The 26,121-nt window shown below is 38.7% G+C and overlaps 1 protein-coding gene across 1 annotated transcript in view; it reads right to left on the minus strand.

Annotated features, from left to right (window-relative positions):
• Window positions 1-595: 595 nt before the first annotated feature.
• Window positions 596-26,121, minus strand: part of METRNL (meteorin like, glial cell differentiation regulator) — a 34,916-nt gene continuing 9,390 nt past the window's right edge. Inside the window, exons 3-4 of the mRNA XM_026667608.2 lie at window positions 4,947-5,006; window positions 596-1,689 (exon numbers count right to left, since the gene is read on the minus strand). Coding sequence (XP_026523393.1) covers window positions 1,373-1,689; window positions 4,947-5,006 — 377 coding nt within the window. The 3' untranslated portion in view covers window positions 596-1,372. The remainder of the gene's footprint in view (window positions 1,690-4,946; window positions 5,007-26,121) is intronic.

The following is a 26,121-nucleotide window of genomic DNA, read 5'->3' on the forward strand; positions in this document are numbered from 1 at the left end:
CTTTACTATTGTTTTATATAATCGCTGCAATTTTTTTAGTCCTCACAATAAACACCAAAAGCCGAGAATGTGAATGACTGGCGTGGAAGAATATTAATGAAGATAACAGAACTGAGAATAAATGGAAATTCAATTCCCAATGAAAAAGTAGTAATAACTATATATTAGGCACGAGTGGATTGTACTAAGACATCTCCATTATATTAAATTTGTATTTCATTCCACTGTGGATGCTCACGTATTTCAATTGTCATTAATTTCTACACTGTAGAAATTATTTTATGAAATATTAAGCCTCATTTATAAACAAGAAGGTAAATTCTGTAAATGAAGAGCAACACTCTTTAATTGCCCAGATTTGACCAAAGCTAGTATGGTGTAGTGACTAGAGTGTTACAATTCAAGATGCTATCAGCTTTTCAAACGCCTTCAGATAGAAGGCAAGTTTTCCAGTCCCTGGAAGGTGGTGCAAGTGTTTTACATAAACAAAATCTGCACTTAAAATAGCTTTTTTGCCACCTTGGTGCAGATACCAATCAGTTAAATTTAAAAGTGCAGAAGGCAGAAGCAGCATGGGAATCACAACAACATTGGCTCAAATCCAGGAACATTTTATTTCTCTGGAATGGAAACAACTCATCCACTCTGAACATAAACTGCAGGTGGTAATTGTACATTCTCTCTCTTTAAAAAAGAAAAGCAAGTGTTTAATTCCATAAGTTCCTGTCATAAGAAACCACCTTTTAAAAAAATGTACAACAAGCCTTTTTTTTTTTCCTTTCCTTTTTTCTTTTTAAACAAAGCATCAATGTTAAAATGGGTTCACCGGCTTCTACCACATTGTCATCTGTGTATACCATGCAAAATGCTACATCTGCTTAACACATTTTACACATTAGCATTACAAAAGATTCAAAGGTTCATTGGTTGATTGATATTTTTAAGACATGGATTGTGACACATTTCGTTCCTCCCCACCCCTGGGAACTTATAAAAATAATTTAGTTCAAATGGACTAAATATGGGATTGTGTTCTAGCTTTGTACTTCAGTCAATTCCATAAGCAAGCCAAGCCATTGGCCGCGAAGACCAGCTTGTGTGGTTCTTATAGTCGTAAGGGTTAGAAGTACCTCGGGATTTGTAAGAAGTCCAGCCTCCAAGCAGCAATAAGGAGTCTCTAGACTTCAATGATCCACCATACTCAATGCTCATCCAGTGTCCTCTTACAGATCTCTTTAAAGGAGAATATTTTGTTCCTGACATCAGATGGTTCCTCTCTGTTATTAGTTCCATTTAAATCAGCAGATCTGCAGCAACTAAGAATTAGTTCTGGCTGAGCTCTAAGAGTAACCTACAGCTGAAGAACATCGTTTCAGTCTGGGCCAATTTCACATGGATTTAGTCCTTTGTCCTTGGCTTCTTTGTACATCCTTTGGAAGTCTTTGAAACGTGGGGCACAGCCTAACCTGACCTCCCCAAAGTGCATACTGCCTGTGAAGAGGAAGTCTCCCTCTCCTGGTTTTACCCCACATTGAAGCAGAGTCTTGATCTGTCCTTGCCACCGACCGTTCTCCTCAGCAGAGTTGAAGATCCTTGTTTTCTGCCGGTAGATTCTGTTGATGTTTATACTGATAACAGAATCTTGCTGATCCTCCTCATTGATTACACTTTGGATAGTACCTCTGACAACTAGGAAGAAACACAAGCAAAAAAAAAAACCCCAATTAGATACAGAGCTACCCTGATATCTACTTTTATGTGAGCATTTATCATTGTCTTTAACATATATGGGATTTTGGTTAACAAAATATTTACTCAGTGGGATCCTGGAAGAAAAAGAATAGCAGGATCAGATGTTAAGATTCCTACCCCAAAATAAGCAAATTCTGTTGTGTTCTTAAAATTAAATTCAAAATTAAATACACCATTTATGCATTAAATTATACATTACTGCATTGAAACCTTAAGTTCTGTACATATAATTCTAAGTTTATGCAAATATAGTAATATTTTGAAAGGTTTTGTTCCCTGTTTCAGGTACCTAAAACACACCCAGGAAAAGCAATTTTATAGTTTTATATGAGTACCTCTTCAGCTTCAGCACATTGTTTGTTATTAATGACTCCCCAAACTACAACGTATTAAAATTAAAATGAAAAACAAACATGATGCAAAGTTGGATTAAGAAGTCTGTTTTAAATCATTTTTTCAAAACTAAACAAAAACTAGTAATGTTGCCAAAAATATTGCATTCTGAATATATGAGTTCCTAACTCTCATAATCTCCAGCCAAGACCTTACAGTAATGCACCGAACCAAAGTTTAACTAGCTTCATACGTAAATATCATTAGATATTTCAGAGAATGTTAAAAAGTTAAAAATTAGTGCTGATTTGTAACCTGATGTCCAGATCACAAGTTTTGAAATGTAATATTCCTATAGCAGCCTTCCTCAATGTATTTAACTCTAGGTGTCCTGGGTTACTACTCCCCCAAATCAACCAGATTGAGAACAAATGTGAGACATCAGTTTGGGAAGCAAGGGACACAATGGCTCAACAGTTAAAGACACTGAGCTTGTCAGCTGGAAGGCTGACAGAGACCCGAGCACTGTGTGACAGGGTGAGTTCCTGTTACTTGTCCCAGCTCCTGCCCACCTAGCAGTTCAAAAACATGCAAATGCAAGTATGTAAATAGGTAGCACTTTGAGGGGAAGGTAACAGTGTTCTATGTGCCAGATGACCATAAACATCTTGGACAACACTGGCTCCCTCTGCTAAGAACAAAGAGGAGCACCACTCCCTAGAGTCAAAAACAACCAGACAGGGAAAGTTTTACTTTTACCAGTTTGGGAATTGTTCTGGTATGGCTATCTAATAAGCCTTAATATTGATGTATGGTATGCATCAATCTTCCAATGTAAGTCAAATTATCTCTTCAGTGGAAAAACCAGAAAAATATTGGGAAATTTGGCTCTTTTAGGAATTGTCAATTGTTAAATCATCAGAAAAGAAATATATCATAAACTACCCTTCTTCATTTTTTTGCTAACCAGGTATGTTGGACTACAATTCTGACAAAAGCTGGAAATTTTGGGAAGTGCTAGTCCAACAGATTTGAAGGGCTCACCATTGAGAAAGGTTATGATCCATGTTTAATCTACTACGGCCTACTGCAATCACCTTGGGGTTTAGAGCCACGTCAGTTCTTGATTTCAGTTGTGTCTAAAACAACATTCAATCTATCCACTACAAAAGATCACAAAATAGGGAAACGAGTATTTTCTTCATTAAATGTTCAATCTATGCACTGCAAACATTGACAAAATATAGAAACAAATATTTTCTTCATTTGCATAATGTTAAGAGTTCATCTGTGAAACAAGCATGAAGAAAGGAGCAGTGTTTAGCTTTTGGGAAGTTTCAGAATACAATTGCAAATATCCATGTGTAAAGGAACCTAAAAAAACGAACCAAACCAAAACACCTGGAGGGGACAAAACACCTGGAGAAGACCAGTTTGCCTATTAGTTAAACAGGATAAGCCTCACTATTAAAATAAATAAATGCCTACAACCAAACTTACCCTAGAAATTTAAATCACATTCTATTAATGGCCAGAAACATTTACACTGAATTATTTGGCATTCTGCCCTGAAGAAACACACACAGCAAGCTACCACCTGTCCAGGCAATATTTTCCATCAAGACGGAGCAAGAGCAATCCCACCACAATGTCTGGGTGTTGCATCCTCCTCCCTGTTCAGAATATGCCCCTATTATATCCACAATACTAATAGACTGTATTTATATCTGCAGCACATGTCCAAGACCAGACATGCCCAGCTGTTTCATTACAACATTTACTTTGGATTCCAAGTGTGGGAAAATTTCTTTAATGCTATTTCACTACCATAAAGAGGAAAACAGTTACCCCACTGGTCATACTAAGGAAAACCACTTGTCTCTTTGTGGGCAGACATAACAGAAAAAGGGATACCTTTTGCTGGCACAGATCACTGTGTTTATGTCTATTTGAGATCTGAGCATTTCAGGCAGGCAATCTTTGCAGGCAAAATGTACTTGGAGAAAAAAAATACGTAATTCTACTGGATCTCTGATAAGCATACTGATAAAGTCTAACCATATTGTAGCACTTTCTATCCAGAGAGTCTACAGAAGATTTCTATTGGATATCTACGTGTCAAACTATTTTTCTTAATGACTCAGAGAAGGTTATCTGAATTGACTCTGTTTTGCTTTCAGGTTTTATAAAACCCTTCTCCCCAAATGATATTTTTAAAAAGTAACCCTTAATGAAAAATTAGTCAGCGTTTTGGGCCAGTATAAAAAGAGAATATTTTCTATTCCCGAAAAAGTTTCATTTACCGATATTTTATTTCATTCTGTACATTTTGAGAAAGTCCTTCCTTTCTTAAAGGTCAGGAGTCCAGTAAAATAAAAGACCCTGTTGTAATTATTTCCTACAGAACCAAGTATAAACTTCATCTTTAAAAGCAACAACTTCCACAGAAACAGGGATTTAGTTTTTATCAAGGGTCTATTTAGAAACATCAAGAGGATAATTCCTATTACTCGCTCCTAAAAACCTTTGAACTTCCACCACTATTACCACAGCCCGTCTCTTTCTTTGTCCGTGGTAGAAAAGAACTAGCCAAACACAATGATTTAATTGAAGCTCTTCAGAGCTAAAACCCCATAAAGGCTTTTCCTCCCTTGTCCCCTTTGTACTTCTTGGATACACTTTGTTTACTCCAAAATGAGCAGAAAAGGGCTCCCTTGTTGGTTACAATCTGGGGCTTTCAGTTTGTTCACTGTTTGGTGAAGTTTCTGTAGGCCAAATCCAGCAGATTATCACAAGGGAAGAATGGGATTTTACAGAACAACGGTGAACTCAGCAGTTATCCAGAAATCAAGGAAACTTACCAAAGTCACTGGAGCAGACAGCCAGGAGAACTTCCGTGTCACTGCAAGGTCGGCAGGGGGCTGAGAATGAAACAAAGAAGGGCATTTTAGTATCTCAAGAAGGATAAAAGTTCTACCCAGGAACATCTTAAAGGTCAACCTTAATGCACCATTCAATTCAGTCAGCAAATGTGTAGTCTACTTCTTCAGAGCAATATTTTCTATGAAAATGTCCATATTCTGGACATTTCATGTAATGTCATATCCAGAATATGATATTTTCTCTTACAATAATCCTTTGATATCTATCTATATTCTACATGGAATTGTATCTCCTGGCAGAATAATTCCCTTAAATTGGCAGATGTTAACTTGTCAGGATAAACTTTTAAAATGTAATTCCTCAAGATTCGGCAACCAAAAATTCCTGCAGATTACATATACATTCACAATTCAACATCTTTGATTCTAGGAATTTATTCCAATTATCAGAAATTGCAATAGGAAAAATTATTCCTCATTATCCCAACAAAACTGGTTAGTCCATTTAAAATAAGAACATAAATAAAGATGCAGCTGATAGCCATGCCTTAAGATGTAGTTGAGCCTAGAGGAGACTACAGAGAGGAAGTTTTTAAAAAGAGAGAGAGAGAGTCATCTAGGAAAGAGACAGCAGCTGTTTTGTGCCCTTACACAGTAGCCTTTATTCATCAGCAGTTGCACCACAAGGTTGTGGGACAAAGCCAGAGGCAGTCTACACCTGCATCCCTGGTTTGTGAAGCTAGGCAGAGGTCTGAAGGTCACACTATACATTAAAATACCATGTGCAGCTCCATGTTTTTCCCTTGGACTTTGTCTTAAGCTACAAAGTAAAGACTGTAGACCTGACACAGTTCAGTACCACCGCATATTGGGACAGGGGGGTTAACCTCTCTTGCTTGGGCCACAGTTTCTCTGTGAACGCTGCCTCTTCCTTCAGCATAGTAATTAGTGACTGAAACTAAAGAACCCATTCATGCTTACTTTCTGGCTTAAAAAAGACCAGTCAGCATACATTTTATGCGTTTCAAGCCTCTGAATCCTCTTCCCTTGTTGTGCTGCTTAAAGACTGTTGGCCTAGAAATCAGAAGAGTGTGAGTTCTAGTCCTGTTTTAGGCATGGAAGTTGGCTGGGTGACTTTAAGTTAGTCTTTCTTTCTTAGGCCAACTTACATCAGAGAGTTGTTATTATGGGGACAAGAGGAAAGAATATGAGATATATTTCCTGCCTTGACTTACACACACACACACACACACACACACACACACATACATACATATATATATATATATATATATATATATATATATATATATATATATATATATATATATATATATATATAAAAAAGGTGGGATATTTAATTTATTTTTTATTTGTTTGTTTATTTAGCATATGGCATATGGTGGGATAAAAATAAATAAATAAAGTCTGCGTTGTTACTGATTTCTCCTCATTTTTCTTCTTTAGGAAATCAACTTTGGCTCTCAATTTATCATACTCTATTAAATGATCTTGTGACCACTTCCTCCATTTTATTTTGGGAGATTTGGGGTGGGGGTAGAAATACAGTATATTTTGTGAGAGTTTAACATTTTTTTCCTTCTGTTTGTCCCATTTGTAATGTGACCATCAAACATGAATAACCAGATCCACATGTATAGATGTTGTGATTCGCTGGCAGCCGGTGCGGACGGCAGAGGTATTGGACAGTGAGGACGAAATGAACCAGTCAGGGAGTCTGGTGAGGACTTGGACGAGGGCCCTGCATCCGATGCAGGGATGGGGCCAGGACCATTTGAGAGTGAGGTGCTGCCTTCAGAGCTTTTGGAGTCTGGCAGCAGCGAAGCAGAGGGCCCCAGGGAGCCTCTTCCCAGTGCGCATGTACGCAGAGCTGCTAGAAGGCGAGAGCAGAAGGGGCAACTCAGGAGTAAGGCTGGGAAGTGATTGCCCTTCCCATAAGGGATAAAAGTCAGTCCTCAATGATGAAGAGCTTTGCAGGAAGCAAAGCAGTTCAGTAATTTCCGAGTCCTTCTTGAAGCTCTGTACTCTGGTCAGTTTTTGTTGGGTTTTTAGATTGGTTTATGTTAAGCCTTAATTGGACTTCTGTTTTTTAGCAGCATTCTACAGCACTGAAACCTCTTATCTGGAGGAACTGTGTATAATTAGTTTTGGCTGGGAATGCAAGCAATTCCCAGCATCACATTAAAATAGGTTTTACATTTAAAATCAGTTTGTGTTTTATTAAGTTTGACAAAGCCTGGGTCAGAACAGTAGAGCTCAAACTAGCTACTTTATTGTTCTCTGCTTATAGTACAAGAATCTTTCCAGACTGGCAGTTTTCTTATGGGAAAGACTAGAGAAGGCTCTAAGGCAGGGGTGGGCAAACTACGGCCCGCGGGACACATCCGGCCCGTTGGTCATTTTAATACGGCCCGCCTCTGAAAAAAAAATTCCTCTCTGAAAAAAAACTGGGGCCGGCCAAAGAGACCCCGCGCCACGCGCCAAAAATTGCACACACAACACGGAGCTGGGCAGCCGCTTCCTGGTAGCGGGGCCAAGGCCACCGCCCGGGAACGCCCACTGCTTTCCCTCGCCAGGGCTGGGCGGTGGCGTGTTGCCCTGCGCTGCATGGCCCCCACCTGGCAGCGTGCTTCTCAGCTGGTCTCCTCCTCCTCGGCCATACAGAACAAACAGGCAGAGAAGGAGGAGACCAGCCGGCTGGTTGGGGGAAGCTTCTGCGCCGAAAGAGGCAGCTACTAATCTCCGGCTTTGCTCCGCTTCTCCAATGGTCCGGCACCACCCTGTTCTTCTTGTGCTGCGAAAGAGGCGGCTAATGATCTCCGGCTCCGCTCTGCTTCTCCAACATCCGGCGCCGCCCTGTTCTGTGTCAGGCCCAGCAAGTCCGAGCAGCCGGCGCACAGAACAGGGCGGTGCCGGATGTTGGAGAAGCAGAGCGGAGCCGGAGATCATTAGCCGCCTCTTTCGCAGCACAAGCCTCCTCAACTGGCCAGCTGCTCTCCTCCTTCTCTGCCTGTTTGTTCTGTATGGCCGAGGAGGAAGAGACCAGCCGGCTGGTTGGGGGAAGCTTTCTGAGCTGAAAGAGGCAGCTACTAATCTCCGGCTTTGCTCCGCTTCTCCAATGGTCCGGCACCACCCTGTTCTTCTTGTGCTGCGAAAGAGGCAGCTAATGATCTCCGGCTCCGCTCTGCTTCTCCAACATCCGGCGCCGCCCTGTTCTGTGTCAGGCCCAGCAAGTCCAAGCAGCCGGCGCACAGAACAGGGCAGCGCCAGATGTTGGAGAAGCAGAGTGGAGCGGAGAAGAAGCCTCCCCAACTGGCAGCACAAGAAGCCTCCCCAACTGGCCAGGTGCTCTCCTCCTTCTCTGCCTCCTTCTTCTGCCTCTCCCCTCTTGCTCCTCACAGTTGCCCTGAGCTGGTGCGGTTCTTTACTTGGGCAGCCAGACGCCCGCAGCAGCGCCCGCAGCAGCAACAGGCAGTTCTGCCCGGGCTCTGCTCAGGTGTCCAGCTGGGGCTGTCAGGAGTTGCTACCACCGGCGCAGCTCCTGCGGCCCAGTCCCACGTTGCCTTGGGAAGGGAAAGGCAAAACCAGGAGCCGCTGAGCCTGAACCTCGGTGCCGCTGCTGCCGTTGCAAAGCACCGCCGCGGCTCTTCCTTTTGCCTTTCCCTTCCCGAGGCAACGTGGGACTGGAGCCGCGTGAGCCGTGCCGGCAGTAGCAACTCCTGACTCAGGGGCCTCCGAGGGGAGGGAAAGGAGGAGAAGAAGGGGGAAGGGGGCGATTCCCAAAAATCTTGTGCTGACCCGGCCCGTCTGTCAAATTTTAAAAGTGAATGCGGCCCCCGAGCCAAAAAGTTTGCTCTAAGGCATTCAAAGGGAGGTAGGGTCAGACCCAGCCTTCTTGGGTTTCCTTGCTTGAGCCTCCCTCCCATTAAGGAAGGTTTCTCTCTAACAAGGAACCTGGTTCTATCAGTCCTTTCCAAAGGAGTTCATTGGTATTAATAACTACAGAGTTTCTCATCTGAATATTTGTGCACTTCAACTACCAGAATTTGGGAGGGCTGTGGAATTCTGGGAGTTGAAGTCCACTAACCTTAAAAGTTGCTAAGGTAGAAAAACACTGAAATACAGAAATATTGGAAATGGTCAGTTTATAGGACTGTAATGAAATAACAGCTGTAGAGTGAGATTTTTTTTATCAAAGGCTAGAAACCACAAAAATACATACACTGGGAAGACTCCTGGATTTATCATAAAGACATTTATTTGCCAAGTTCCTAAATTTATCCATATTATGTTTTATGGCTGCATATAAATTGAGTTGCATAAAGATTGGTAAACATGCCCTTCATCAGAAAGATTTTAACTATCTCTGGTGGGAATTCAAAGCCAAAACCTCAAATGAAGGATCATGTAAGGACTTGTATCATGTAGAAGACAGTTGGTCTGGTGGGACCTATTAAAATGTTTAATGGAAATCAGAGTTGAGAACTGGCTCGTAAATTTATCAGATTGGTTGCCTAACACTAATCCTCCAATGTTAGAAATAAAAATTAGCTTGAACTCTTTATTTTAGAAAAAAACAAATGTGATTTAATAGACATAGTAAATACCTGATGAAGTAACTGGAATATAGCAAACAAAGTTCTATTTTATTCAAAAGGACAAATTTCAAGGATGTTCAGAATGTTTTATATTCAGAATGTCTGGAACCTGGATCACATTGTTTCAACTATTCCAAGTTTTGAATTAGGACTATTTGTTTAGCAACTATTTGAATTTACAAAGCACTGAAAAAAGTGATTTATGACCAGTCTTCACATTTATGATAATTGCAGCATTCCCCCATGGTCATGTGATCATGATCTGGGCACAGTTGTGGTGTCCCAGGATCATGTGATAGCCAATTGGGACCTTCCCAGTTGGCTTCTGACAAGCAAAGTCAATGGGGAAGCCAGCAGGAAAGTTACAAGTTACAGTCACCTAATGTTTCACTAAATGACCAAACAATTTATCAATGAATTGTCTATCCCAATTGTGATGGCAGTTGAGGATCATCTATAAATAGTCCTGTTTCAAGCTCAAAACACTTTTCGACCTTGATAAACAACTGGCTTAATAGCTGTTGTAAGCTTTCAATCTGAGATGAGACATTTTCAAGTTGGGAAAATTTCAGACTTAAAATAACTGAACATTTCTAAACAGCAGTAATAGTTAGGGATGAGAAGTTGCATTGTGTATTAAAAGTATCATATCTGCTAAGGAATTCAAATGAATTAACGTGGTGATACTGCAGAAGATATCTGGGTTTAAATAAGCAGAGGGGTGAATATGGCAATACTATTAGCCTCTAGTATAGCTTATCCAACCAAAGAGATATGGATGATGCTTTCCAGAAGCAAAGTGGAATTCTTTCAAAGAGGCATGAGGTAGCAGCAATAGGGATTTAAATTACCATGACATCATTTGGGAGACAAATTCTGCCAAGTGTTCTGGGTATCTGATTGTCTTGCTAATAATTTTTCTTTTTCAGAGGGTCAAAGAAGGCACAGGAGGATTCTGTTATCTTTGATTCAATACCCAATAGTTATGGTGCAGACAAATAAATAGTCAGAGCAGTTGGCTGAACCTAATCTTGCTTGGAAGCCAAACAGGATCAAGACCTGGTTAATGTTTGGATGGAAGTCCATCAGGAAATGCTAGGACTATAGATTACAGTGGTGTTATTGCCAGGACGGGAAAAAAACACCTATTCATATCCATAAAATTACCAGATTTCACCTAGTCAAAGAGATGGAAGTAGCAAGAAACACAAGGGAAAATGGCTGCTTTGTGATGTTAGAAATAGCTGACACATACATCTGAAGACAGGAAGATCAAGTGTACACTCAAGACCAGATCTGTTACAACTTTAAGAACTGTGTAGCCTGGAAATAGTAGAGACACCCCACACTAATCTAATCAAGGAAATAATGTAGCTGCTTTTTATATTCAGCCAGCTATTTCTACAGAGAAGGTGGTGCAGATGCTTCTATAATGCCCTATTCAGCTATGGAATTCCTTTTCACTCAGAACTCTGCCCTATCTAGCAGCAGGCTAATTAAATCTACCCACTGGAAACCCAAAAATGGAATGGGTGGAAAACTACAACTTCCTTTGTTATCCCAGCAGGGCATTTACATTCATCATAAAAATGAAAAATCATCAATTTAACTAAGCATCTATGCTCAGTGTCACCAGCGAACATGACAAGATGGCACTTAGGGAAAAGAAAACTGGAAGATTCTTGCTTTAATGGATTTAAATCTTCATGGTTCAGATTTATGTAGCAGTTATTTAAAACATGAATAATTATATCTATATTTAGATGATTTTTTTTAAACGTAGAGACTTTCAAATAGAGTACAGCAATAACAGTTTGTGTGATGTCATTTTAACAGGCATGTTGCTAGCTAAAAGACCCTTCTGTTTTAAGTAGCAGGTCATTCATACAATTGAAAGAGAAATTCAACTTATTCTCTAAGTGTAACCTTGGAAATAGGTACACTTTTTATTCAGTACCATTGTTGAATAACAAAAACAGTAGAGCTAAAATCCTTTATTACTTTCTAAGAAAACTTGAGCTTGCAGGTGCTGTTGCATAAGAAATTAGAAGAAATACCAACTACAGATATTCTAAAAGAAACTAAGGTCTAAAGACATTCTGATTGTCCAAGATCTAGTTGCTTGTTAAGCAGCTGCCAAGGTTTATACAGTCATGTTCTTCTACCGTGTTTCTCATATAATAAGGCTGGGTCTTATTTTTTTTTGAGCCCCGAAAAAATGGCTAGGCCGTCTTTTTGGGGGTGACTTAATTCCCCCTCTTGCATCTTCAGGCGGGCACACGGCGCCGGCTTGCATGTTGACCTCGGCATTGGTGGGGCACTTTGTATCGGGGTCAACGCAGGCAGCACCATATCTGGATGTGCAACAAAAGTACTTCCTAATGGCAAGCCCCCCACCATTTTGCATGTTTTAATATAGGCCTTAATTTGGGGGGAGGGGCTTAAATTTCATTTCATGCCTATAAAACATGCTGGGACTTCCTATTGGGGGAGGCCGTATTGTTGGAGAAACAGGGTATCAAGACAATTACAAGTGAAATAAAATCTTATCAGTAGAATGTTCCTACATCTCCATATTGATTTTCTAGTTAGTGCATCCATCTCTTACTACTACAATTTATGAGCAAAAGCTGTCTAATTTCCTCAACATTGGACCATGTGTTAAGAACATATTTTATATTAATATAAATATTAATGCGATATCAGGGGTTTTCAATTCGATGTGTGGAGTGTGAGGGAAGTGTGTTTGTGTTTATTTTCATAAGAAAATGGCATTTAATTTCGTTGTATGAGGTGCAATGACAATAAAGTAAATTAATCTATTATATTTCCTGCTTCAAGTGATCCAGGTGGCTTAGACAATCTCAGTACACAGGACTTTAAGCCAAAATAAACAAACCTCACAGATGTTCAACAATAATAACCGAAAGTACAAGATAGGAAGAGCAGTTTCAATGTGCTTTCAGATGCCTGGATGTTGAGGAGGTTATGGCATATTGCTGTCAACGTAGTGACTCAATGTTAAGTCAGGTAGGAGGAGTTCCTCTGATGGGAGTATCATGACCTGAACTAAGTGTAGATATGCCTTGCCACCTTTTCACCTTTACTAGCTAGGGCATCCAAAGACCTTTATGGAGTGGTAGGAAGGGAGGGGAGAAAGGTGAATTTTTATATTGTCACATTATAATGAGCATTGGAGGACCAGGTGCCTCAGTTCCTGCCTTATCCATTTATACTTGAAAGTCATGGAAATAATCTCCCCTGCAATGGTTAACAGATCAATTTTCCTTCGAATTCTTCTCTGCAATTTCCAGAGAAACTGGATATGAAATTCTCACAACAAAATTTTTTAGTGGGCATTAAAAATGTTTTGTCTTCTGAGAGTTGTTTTTGTTTCTTTGTTGGGATGGGGAGAAGCCCTAAACTTCTTGAGACTGGACTGCTTTTCTCCTAGAACATTCTCATTTTGGTTTTATTATATAAAGATATGCCATGGGCACAGAATTAAAGCACCCAATCCATGCAAGAGAATGTCCTCAATCTGCCTTTGTGGAATAATATAAATTATATCTAATGTCAAAATTGAAAATTTGAAATTAAATGAAGTTCAGTCATTCTAGCATTCATCTTTAGAATGATTCTGAAGCAGAATATGGAGCAGAGTCTTGTTTACAAGTTTCATTAAAATCAAATTATTTGATACTTCTATTACTGTATGGGAGTGACTATTCTATAGGGTTTTGCAGCAACATTTTAATCCACAATTTAGACAAAAATAAACTACTTGCTGAACTATTGGCAGCTACTTTGATAGTAGTGGTCAGGCCTTGATTATATTCATTGTAGAAGGAAATCTGTTCCAACACTAGTAGTTCTTCCATAATTATATATGGGCTCTGAACGTCAAATTTTCCACAAGGCTGACAACAATTATGATGAAATCTGACTGGACTGAAAACTTTAAATGGGGAACTAGGAACAGCTGGGAATTGTTTTCAACTAAGAGGTCTTCAAGGGCCAAACAACCACAACAGCAGGAGGAGAAAGAAATGCTGCTGCTACTCTAATAAGTATCATACCCTTTATATTTGTCTTTAAAAAGAAGAGGCAGAACTGCTTTTAATATATAAAAAGGGAGTGCACCATTTATTACTATTTGTCATCAACTGAAAACAATGCAATTATTGTATTAATATATTGTTTGTAATTCAAGTATTTCCCAAACAGGTTCCATCAAATACCTGTTTTTCAAGCCAATTAAACATGATAAACAAGGAAATAAAGGCTGCCCACTAATTAGATGTTATAGCTTTTGCAGCTGGTGCTTCCCGTTGAATTTCTCAGGCTAATATATAAGATACTAGTAAGGTAGGCTAAGTGACAATAGCAGCAAAAGGTTACTAACACTCTTCTTATAACTGCCTCTGAAACTTTTACTTTAGAAAAAAAAGTAAGCAATAGGTACCCTAATGCCTTCTATTATGTTTTAGATTACAATTCCCATCAATCCGAGTAAGCATGGTCATTGTAAGGGTTCTTCTTTTTTGAGGGAGGAAGCACTCTCATTTGCTTGGTGTTTTTTATTACAGCTGTCTGAGTAAAAAGAAACTCCGCTTAATTACTGAATTCATATTCAAGCATCAGACAAATTCGCAAGGGAAGATTCTGCAGTTCAGGTATAAACTGTGGTGGGGAGAGGAGAAATGCACTCTTGTTTATACTGAATCTCCTACTCATTTACTTCACTGAATTAATACAAGCAACAGGTCTTTATTCATCACATGATGGATTAGATGTAGCCTTCTTAACTTCTGGTGTTCTGATTTTAGATTTTTTTTAAAAAACAACAACAGTAAAATAATACTTTATTTCAAATTCTTCAAACTTCCCCCAAAGTTCCAGAATGTTCACATTAGGAAGAAGTTATCCCCTCAGAGAAGGGGACCCCTGAAGATTTAGTAGCATATAAGAATACCAATTGTTTTGGAGAAGAAGTGAATCCTATCCCTTATCCCACATTTCTGACATGACTCATAAATCAAGTCTTTAACACTCTTCGTCATCGGAAAGGCTCTTCCTCAACATATTCATATTTTAGCAAATTAATCAGTTCAAATCTGGGTCAGATAGAAGTTCTGCACAAGAACATAAGAATAAAATAAAAAGTTAAAGGAATGACAATGACCACCACAAGTAACCGAAAATCCAAGCTCTGCACATCTATAGTGAAAAGTTTTCACTACAGGATCCTAGCAATTTCTATCTACAGTTGAAAAGAAAAAAGAATATACTATTGGACGACTCTTGATGGTCTTTTCCAACTAACAAATACACAAGCTTTCGAAATATTATGCTTTTAATAAAATGAAATAAAGGAGCCATCAGATTCCTTCTGATTAGCCTAGCGTGGCTTTCCTCCTATGGAATATATAAACGAAATGTAAGTGTTCTCCTTTTTTTTAAAAAAAAAGTAGTAATATGTACAATTTATTAACCTCAAATTCCCTTTGATTTTTGATAGTTTATTGCAAGAAAAAGAAATCATTAAGGGAAAAATCCACTTTCTGAATACTCAAAATGCATAAAACTGTTTCAAAGGCAGAACTCTGCGCCTCCTGGGATTACAATATTTTTTATTAAAAGTGTTTATGGGTTAAACTGTATTTCACTACCATGGGGTAGTAGCTTGGTGTCTGACAAGAAGAAGAAAAAAAACAAGCCTTATGTGAGCTAGCTTTTCCCACTTCCAACTTAGAAAAAAATAATCTAGCTTCTTTAGAAATACAAGCTAACTCATATTTGCCTTGATATTAGAAACCCAGAAATCATCACACGTAGGGAAAACACAGGAAACCCAAGCTTGATTCATAGTGTGCTACTTAGGCATGTCTCTTAAAAGTGTTGCTCTAGTTTGGGGTGTGTAATCTGATCCTCCCCCCCCCTCCATTCTCCTGTGCTCCTCTAAATCACAGTTGTGAAACACTGGTAGTATAAAAGCTGAAGCTGGCAGTGGAATCCAACCCTTCTCAGGCTAGGTGGAACCCTTATGTAAATGCTAGAGAAGTGGCTTTCAATTGTCAGGCGAGGAAGAGAATTGCCAAATTCCCATTAATTTGAAAAGGGCTTAATTCCTAGGGTTTATGTATACGTGTATATAGCAGTGATGGCAAACCTTTTTGGCACAGAAAGCTGAAAGTGCACGTGCATACCCAAAATTCAACACGTGCATGCGTCCTATGCATGTACACACATTCCCCCATGCCTGCATGCATGCCATGCATGCTCATACCTGCACATATGCCGGGGCCCACGCATGCGCCGGCAGAGGCCCGAAGACCAGCTGGCCAGTGGGAGGCGCATGCACGGTGGAGCTGAGCTGGGTTGACAGTGCATGTGCCCACAGGGCTCTGTGTGCCACCTATGACATGCGTGCGTGCCGCAATAGGTTCTCCATCATGGGTATATAGGCTTTGATTTCTATATTGGCCAGTGGGAGGCGCATGCACGGTGGAGCTGAGCTGGGTTGACAGTGCATGGCACTGTGAAGCAGTATATAAGTCTAAAGTATACACCATTGCCACACCCACTAAAACCCCTGACCTCCCAAAAGCTATCCTGTCAACTGTAACCCCTGGCTACAAAAAAGTGCATACTCCTGGTCAAACTTGAACATCGTGGGATAAACCCTGCACATATAGCTCCTTAGAGGGCTATAAATGAATGTAAACTCTTAACAGTGTAGGGGGAATTAAAGATCGTGTTGACGTCTAACTTGGTTTCATGTAGTTTCTGTTAAATTATTTCTGGAAATAATTAATTTAAAAGGATTAGACCCGCAATTTCGATTAGGTATAAGAAGTACTCAGGGGATGCATCTGGCAACTCTAAAAAGACCATAGAAATATGGGGTACAGTTTGGGGTAGAGTTTTTAAAGCAAAAGCTTTCACCAAAATCAGGTAAATAAGCACCAGCTATTTAGATGGTCTGTTCTTATCCACCTCTGTCATCTACCACAATTTATTTGTTTATTTTTGTGACATCAAAAGATACTCCAGGCATGGCTCTATCTCAGACTCAAACACAACTGTTCATGTTTGCCCACTATGATTGGATAAGCTTCCTGCTTCTGCTTCCTATTTGACACTGTAAAAATACAGGGGGGGCGGGGGGGGGAGAGAGACTGGGTTACACATCAAAAGGCTCCAGTACGGAGTTCGTAAATCACAGACATTCTGCAGACCTTGAAGAACGTATTGCCAGTTTCTCATAACTTCAGTCCTTCTTCTAATTGTAGTTTGACACACTGTGGAGAGATTACTACAATCTCCTTGGCTCACCAATTATTTTTAATTGGCGTATCCTTGACTTCTGAACAGTGAAAAGAAATAAGCTTTATGAAGCAAGCCTGAATATGTGATCCTTCAAGTGTTTTGCTTTTCCCACAAGGATTGCAGCAACATTTTTCTTGTAGACTGCTTTGTGTGAATTCCTCCGAAAGACAGGGTAAGAATCATCATCTGACTATCCGGTGGCCCACTGCTAAGGTTATATGTAGTCCACTATTTACTTTGCTCTGAAAATCAAACCAAATATATTGTTTTTCATCTTGTTCAAATATTTCTGTGGCTAAAACAAAAAAAGAACCCGAACAATAATCACACCTGGCAAGAGAAAAAGAAAGCACTGAGGCATTAATAGTGTCTGGGGTTTTAACCCTCTGTCATTGTGATTGGAACTGTGTCCATAACAAGAAAGTTGCAGAGGAGCATTCCCAATGGTAAAATTGCTCACATGCAACCAGTGCAATATTGGTTTGGAACCAATTCGTTTATGAAGTTCAAAACTAATAATCTTAATTCGCTAACCTCTCCCCATCCCTGTTAATAATCCATTAATAGATGTCATTTATTATGACATCATACCATGTACCAGTGATGTAGCCATCAATGTGCTCTGTACACATGTGGTATTGTGGAACAATCACATGAACTAGTGGCTCTGAAATTGTGAAAACAGCTTAGATAACATTTTCCTCAGGCTACTGTGAACCCTCCAAAGCTTGGGGGCATATCTTATTGCTTCCTGACTCAAAGAACCTTCGTTTCAGAAACTAGGAATTCCATCTAAACTACCATAAATATTCTTTTTTGAGCAGAGGGGGAAAGTCTTAAAATGCAAGGGGGTAGAGGTACAATAAAATAGCTCACCACAAGTTTCCTGTCCTTTAGTACATAAAAGTTCTTATCTGGTATTCTGCTCCAGCACAAAAATAACTTTCCATTGGCCTCTGATACCAGGACAATAACAGCAAGCACTGTATATATTAACCCAGGCTGGAACCCTGCCAGTAAAATGTCTCAACTTCATATGGAATCCAGATTGGAGTGGAATTGAATTAAATGACGAGAAGCTGGTTAAACTTAAACTTGGAGAGCAAGCTGGTGAAAAAAAGATCAAAGTGTAAGTAAGCCTTAAAGGAAGCTTTTTAAAAGAACCTAAGCAATATTTTATATGTTGTTTCTAAAAGAAGGAATAGGTGTGAGAAGGCATGGATTTGGGCTCATTTCAGATCTGTGTCATTTCATTGTGCAATTTACTGTAACATTTAAAGCCATAGTCAATGTTCAAAATAGTCCAGGGCCATGGCTGACTAAAACAGACCAATCAGAGAGAAGATAACTCCTGGAGTATTTTCTTCCAAAATGGAATGAAAACTTCATGACAAAGCGACCTTAAAGGACATACTCCTCTGGGTCGCTTTGGCAACAGAATATTCTTGACAACAGAAAGTCAGAAAACTCTGCAACTCTTGTACTTATCTCAGTGTTATTTGGCCATTCTAGTGTGGTTAGATACTTTCTAGTTGTAAGCAATCAGATAACTCAAGTTCTGGCAATTTAAATTCTAGAACTAAGATCAATTAAGCTTACACTGATATCCATATAAACTTACAGAAAGAGCTGCAGTAAGCACTGAACCTCTGGCAATTCTGCTCAGTACTTTTCTAATAACAGAAACTATTGTGTGTTTAATCACCATCTTATCTGGATTCCTGGATAAGCTTACAAAGAGCTTTACAATAGCTTATATTTCTTTCAGGCATCTGAATGAAGTGCACAGAGATCTCCATTAGCATCCAAATACATACCTGGGGACAGGGCTTGTATATGTCCTGTTCCTCTCCATACAACTCTATTCAAGGGCAGATAAATGTGTTCAGTCTATCATCTTCATTGTAATATAATCCTAAACCTGTTTACTCAGTTTTAAGTCCCACTGAGATAAGGACTAAGATATTAAATTTAATAAACTTATAAGTAAATTTTATATATCAAGCCAATAAATGGGACATGAGGCTCACCTTGAAGCCTATATGCCCATCCCATTTCATGCATAACCCCATCATCTTCAGATAGCACAATGTGACCATTTTTTTCTCAAGTCATTATGTTCCATAACTTTTAGTGATCAGATATAAGCCTTCACCAGGGTGATCTGTCCCCAGACCGATTCTTCAGCTGTACCAAGCTGTACCCACTACAACTGTAATTGAATCCATCTACCTTATCTCTAGTTGAATGTCTCTGTGATGCTTCCTTACCATAATGATCTCAAAAAGCAGAAGGTATTTACTGCCTAAATATTCACTGATATTGATATACACGACCTCTTTCAATCTATTTACTACTGTGTCGTGCTTCAAATTTGTTGGCATTCTTCAGTCAGAACCTTTACTTATTGTTTATTTGTTGCTTGACATATTTTTGTCGGTATTCCACTGATTTCTCTAGCCTTCTAACTTGGTAATGACTAGAATGGTGATCTAAGTTCCGGTGGATCATTTAAAGAGGGAATACGTCCTTTTCTAATGTATCAAGTAGACATTCAATTATTTTAGGGGGCTTAAATTTGGGGGCAGAAGAAAAATGGTGAAAGAATATGAGAGGATAGAGTCACTTGCTCTGGTTTATTTTAAATCAACCTAGGCCCCTAGAACCAGCTTTGTAGAGTTTTGTGAGCCAAACATAATGATCTTTTCCCAAAAAGTGGCGTTTTTAGCTTCAAAATATGTTATACCCAAATGCAGTGGCAAAAAGGAAGGTTTCCCTTTCCAGTGATGGATCAAAAATCAAATATTATAATCCGTAAGAGGCCTTTCTTTCTTGTACTAATCTTCCACATATACTAGTTGGTTCTGCTAGTATTTGGAAGAACATGATACAGATTATTGAAAACATAACCCCATAGCCTTATTTAAGAAAGAAGTCCAGTCAGTTCTAAGCTAGCACTAGGTTCCTGTATAATTCTTGTTCTTTTGTGGTTGAATTGGATAAGGTGATTTGTTCTCCATACAAACATCCAGGAAAGAAAAATTTTAAGAAAATGTAATCCTACGGAATTATGCAGCCAAGTGGTTGATACTGGGCCATAGGCATAATAATTGGAATAATGAGACATAGAATTTCTACATTTGTTATTTGAGAAAGAAATTGGACATGTTCATTCAGAAAATTACACTGTTTACTGCTCGAGACATGCAATTATTAAGCAAATCTGGCTTCCCCCATTGACTTTGCTTGTTGGAAACTAGCTGGGAAGGCTACCAATGGTGATCACATGACCCCAGGTAGATGCAACTGTCATTAATACAAGCCAGTTGCCAAATGCCTGGATTTTGATCACATGACCAGGAGGATACTGCAATGGTCATAAGTGTGAAAACTTGCCACAACGTGCCGTTGTAACTTTGAATGGTCACTAAATGAATGGTTGTAAGTTGTACTTGAATACAACATGATCAGTGACTGAATAATATCAATTAGACTTCATGGAAAATTCATTAATATAACAGTTATCCAAGCTTATCTTGATGCAAAAAAGAGACAGGAGTTGAATGAGTTTTATGGTAAAGTTCAATCTGAAATTGATGGAACAGGCAAACAAGTTGTGCTACTTATAACTGGAGGCTAGAAAAGTTGAAAAGGAGGAAAATGGGGTTGGATTGTATGGCCTGAGCAAATATATTGGTTTCTGCCAATTCAATTGTTTTTTTATTGTTAACACAGTTTTCAAACAATCGAAACAACACTTTTATCCATCAGAGGGAGTACACAAAACTCAATTTGGCTAATTATTGGTATAAGAAAGCGGAAGAGCTCTATTATAACAGCAAAAATGTGTCCTAGAGGTGACGATGGAAGTACTCACATGCAAGTTCCAAATCAAGCTAAAGTGGAAAAACAAAGCAAACAAGTTTCCACAGTATGATCTTTAGCATTTGTACGTCATTGTCAAGAAGAACACTATAAGTTTCTTTGAAGTTCTGAATCTCATTCGTAAAAAACCAGGGTTGTTAAGAATGAACGTGAAAGAGATCAAGAAATAGAAGAAAACAAACTGGATGTCAGAACAGTGGAGTTTGCCAGGAAGAGAAGTCCAAGCCAAATGCAAACCCAAGAAAGACAAGGATCTCAAGAACTTAGCAAAGAATTTCAGAGAGCTGTTAGAAGAGACTATAAACAACAACAACTGTAAAGACTTTAAAGATAGAAACAAACATGGAAAAACAAAGAGGAAAAATCAAGTCTACTTCAAGACCAAGGCAAATCATGACTCTTTAAGGTCACCTAAGAACTGTTCAAATGGCATTTCTTTGCTTCAAAAATCCTGCCCTTCTGGATTTTTGCTATTGGAAAGAGGATTACATTTAAAGGAAAATGTGAAAAACAAGAGAATCTGGTCAAGGCATATCAGCTACCCTTTTAAGCCTAATTAAAATGTTGATGTTGGGCCAAAGTTATTTCTCATCCTGAAAATATTGTACTCCCTGTTATGGACATTACCAGGGTTAAGACATTCACTGTAACCATCACTAAGTGCTGGCAGTTCAGTCCTGAAAGGATTAAATACCTTGATTCATATCCAAAAAGGCTCTTAACATTTTCCTGTGCACCTGAGCCCACAATATTTTTAACGTGAGACCTGTGAAAAGCTAAAAAGAATTATAGTTGTTTTTATTATAGCATGCAATCAGAGACACCTTCATTTCCTTGCTAAATAATCACAGTGAAATTATCAGGGATTTCTAAGATTGTCAGTTTTGACAGAGAATCAATCCAAGAAGCTGGATATTGATTGGAAAAAATATTTTGTTTGGTAGCTTAATGAATAATCCCACCCACTGATAATTGGAATTAAAGAGTCAGCATGACAACATTTTATAGCTGGAGCCCCCATAACAATGCTATTAAAGGGGTTTTCCCATACAACTGATAGGAAAACAGTACAGAAGGACTTAATTTAAAAAGAAAAATCAAAGTAAAGCAAACCCAAAGGTCAGCACTTCAGAGGAATTTCAATGAACACTGCAATAGCAGGGAGAAACTATGAGTCAGGCATAAGACCTTCCTTCATATAAATCTTCTGTGTAAACATTAAATATGCCATGCTAACTATAAAAATTGATCACCTGCAGTCAAAATTACTGGGTAATAAAACTACCATGTAGCTCTTATGGAGTGCATTCTTTACTAAATAAGGAAGATAAGGCATTCTGGTTAAATTTCATAATTATATTTGTAGCCTTTTTTGAACAAGCTTGTTTATATAGCAGGATGTGCCAAATAGGTCCCAGGTTCTGTAGCTGATAAACTACTACTTATGTAGACTACCCTTTTGGCATGTCTTAGAAGAGTGATAGCAAACCTTTTGGACTTGGCCTGCCACACATTCAGAAAGTGCCTAACTTGACCGCCTCTGAGCAAAAGAGAAACAATTTTCTGCTTTCCCATCCATATAAGCTACCCTGAACAGCGGTATGCAACTGTGCATGCAAAAGTAGGTCCCATTCCCATTGCATTTTCAAAGGGTCTGGAGACTTGCGCAGTTTCTGCAGCCTCTGAAAACCACATGAAAGCAAGCCCAGTCCATGTGCAGATGCTCTGGAGGCCACGCAAGAGCCCATCCCATTCTTGGCCATGCTTTCACTTGTTGGATGTTGGTAAATGATGGCATGTGATAATGTATCATAGGTTTGCCATCACTGACTAAGGAGAATGATAGTGTGACATTTATGATTAGACTACTATGTTGTTTTAAACAATATACAATTGGAAAAAATAGTTATACTTTTCTGTTAGGAAGTAGAATTGAATCATAGGATCAAAAGAGATCCTATGCAGCTGGTAGGGGAAATGCTGTTACACAGAAACAGTCTAAAATTTATCACATGCAGATGTTTGGAGAGACCATCTCATCACCACCCCCATAAATCCTTACACCACACCTGAAGAAGTATTATACCCAAGGGCCATATTCCTTCAATTCAGCAAAAATCATATGGGAAATACTTGGTTATTATCCCTTAACTTGATTATGGTTGAATGTTGGCATTTATAAATTCCTACAACTACATACTGGACATTAAAATATAGGAAACCCATTAACCAGCAGAACCAGCTGCCTTATAAGAAACAGATCTCATCAAGATAGAAGAAATGTTTGTTAAAGTTTAACTTGCTTTTGAAAAAAAAAATACATTAAAAACCCTGAAGGTAACAGGGCTTTATATTTCTGAATTCCAGTAAATTAAGTTTGCAGACCTTGGCTCTGGAACAGGAATAGGTTTTCAGGGAACATTTTTAAACACTTAAAATACATGGAAAAAACCTGCCACAAACTACACTTCTTTTTTAAATGAATAAAAGGATTGGAATCCTTGATGAACAGCTGCAAAGGAAGATTATTCAAACTCAGTAAGGGACCCCAACTTTTCTTCCTTTCATTAAAAAACAAACTCAAGCAGAACACTCTTAAGGGTATATATATGCACAGTTGTTACCTTCGACTAATTCTTCACCAAATGCTTTCTGTTCATTCTAAAGTGACTGATGAAACTGCACAGTAGGATTGGGAGCAGAAAGGCTATTATACATTTTTCTGATTTTCTCCACAGCGATCAAGAATGCTGCTAATAAAGTCCTGTACTTGTCTCTGTTTGAAATAGGTAAATTGGAAATACAATCTGTTCAAATTGGATTAGATTGAGAAAGATTTCATTAGAAGGAACAACTCTTGCATTTCATGTGTTCAACTTCTTGATACAAACCTTTCTTCCCTATTGTATAAATATCTTTAGATAATTTAGAGTCCTGCCCACCTGCTTTTCCTGCCCAACTGCTTACAAGACTATTACTACAATAATAATAAGAAACTATTGATGAAAAAGCAGAAAAGCGCTTTAAGCACGGCATTTATCCGAATGTCATGCTCATAGGAAAGACTGACAGAAGCAGCAAAAGGATAACGTTCTTGCAGAATTTCTGAGCAACTCTTGCATTAGTTCTTCCTAATGATGTAATTCTAACCATAACATAGCAAACTTCAGGAAACTAGCAGTTCAATTTCTAGCTCTTGAACTGACGAGATTGTTGGTATCTACCATAGAGGAACTCAAGACATCACCATAACAATATCGTCTCAAACTCATCCCGGGATAAAGTGGGATAAAGTGTGATGAATCGAAGAAAGGTACAGTTGCTTCTATCAATCATAAGCATAAGGATTTGTCATCATGGCAACAAACTCAGCCTACAAAAAGTGTAGGAGTGAGTAAATCCACCATGGCTTCTTCATTCAGAGTAGTGTCTCTTGCTCCAGTTCTGTTTTCGAAACTTTCCAAAAACTGGACAATTTGGATAGATAATGCTATATAGCATAGCTCAGGATCCATTCGTTTACAACACAAAATTCATGTGCTGCTAATTCACAGGCAGTGGTTTTCACAGCAGTTAATTGCAAAGTGCAGACTGAGTCAAAAGAGTGTCAAGTAATAAAATGCTAGATGTATCAATCAAAATCCCAGTTCTCCACCAAGTACAGTTTGCTCATATATTGATTTTTGCAACACTGTTATGACTAGGGACACAGCAGGGCCTTAAAGTAAGATAAGATGACACATGAACTTTGATCACAGCTGGATTAGGACAAGATCAGAACAAAAATAAAGGCAGATTCCAATAATATATCCAAGAGTTTGGGTTTGGTTTTTTTAAGCAGTCAGTCTACTAAAAAAATAAAAACATTTAGGAAAAGAGTAGATTAACAATTTTAAGACTTCTCAAAGCTTTAGAGCCAGTTCTATTAAAAAATAACATGCAGTAATGGGGAATAGCTGGAGCTCGGGTGTAGGATGAGGATGAAAGGTCATTCTCCGAGCTTGTGGGCTGGTTTCCAAACATTTTGTTACCAGGTTAGATAACATCTTCAGCAGAGTTTAGGGGATGTCAGCATCAGTGTTCTTCTGTTTATAAGGGCTTCATGTGGTCAGTAGGTCTTGTGGTGAGATCCAGCATGCTCTACTTGAGTATATCCATAAAAAGGGACAAAGTGACTTTTTTTTCTCATGTCGGACTAGGATTTATGCAAGTCTGACTTGGCCAAAAAACAAACAAACACCCACAATCTACTTTCAGTTCCTCAAAGGAGCAGCTTAAGGCCACAATTCTATCAGCATTTACCTTGGAAGAGAATCTCATTTAATGGATATTAATATGATTGGACCATATAGAGAAAATGGGACTTTAATACCAGGGGAATTACTATGGGTACCAAGTTACACATCTGCATTCCAGGAAATGAATGCAAATCTGGAAAACTAAACTAGAATTTGGATTAAAAACAAAACTTTACTTCTAAAGAGCAAAATATTTCTCATTTTGTCATTAAATGTTCACAATAAAATGAGCTGATTAGCTGAGCTAATGTTTGGTTCAGACATCCCAAATAATATCCAACTATCAAAATGACTGCCAACTAAAGAAATATAAACAGGTTTAGCCAGCTAAGGCAAATAACAATGAGAAATAATATGAAGGATAGCATTTATATTGTATGTGAGATGAAAAGGGAGTGGGGGGATTTGATTTCCAAAACAAAGATAATCTTTGGGAAAAGTTCTGAAAACACATTTAAAAATTGTGAAATACAAGGGATTTTACAGCAGTGACAGGTATATTTAAAATATTCAACTTTAAAAACATGATAGACAATGCTGCTGAATTACAAATGTCTTTGAAAGCAAGATGTCTTAAGTTAGTAATAATGGCAAATGCGCCACCTATCAGCTACTAAGGGACATTACAGTTTTATAGCAGCCAGAGGTCAAGACATGAAGGTCAATACAAAGCAGACATTTCTAATACTTTTTGTTGAACTAAGTCAATCTTACTAGGGAAAAAAATCTGTACAAGACATTTTTGCTGCAGGGATGAAAAATGAAGCCTGTTTAAAAATAAGGAAAAACATGCCAAAAACTAAAAATAAGTTGTGTTGCAATCATTATTAATATCTGTAGTACATCCTAGTACCCTGTTTCTCCAACAATACGGCCTCCCCCAATAGGAAGTCCCAGCATGTTTTATAGGCATGAAATGAAATTAAGCCCCTCCCCCCAAATTAAGGCCTATATTAAAATATGCGAAATGGGGGGAAATGGCGGGGGGGCCCTTGCTGTTAGGAAGTACTTTTGTTGCAC

This window comes from Notechis scutatus, chromosome 2 (assembly GCF_049901735.1).
Source record: "Notechis scutatus isolate UNSWTSFEM ecotype Mainland chromosome 2, rNotScu1.2, whole genome shotgun sequence".
In the NCBI taxonomy this organism is placed as follows: domain Eukaryota; kingdom Metazoa; phylum Chordata; class Lepidosauria; order Squamata; family Elapidae; genus Notechis; species Notechis scutatus.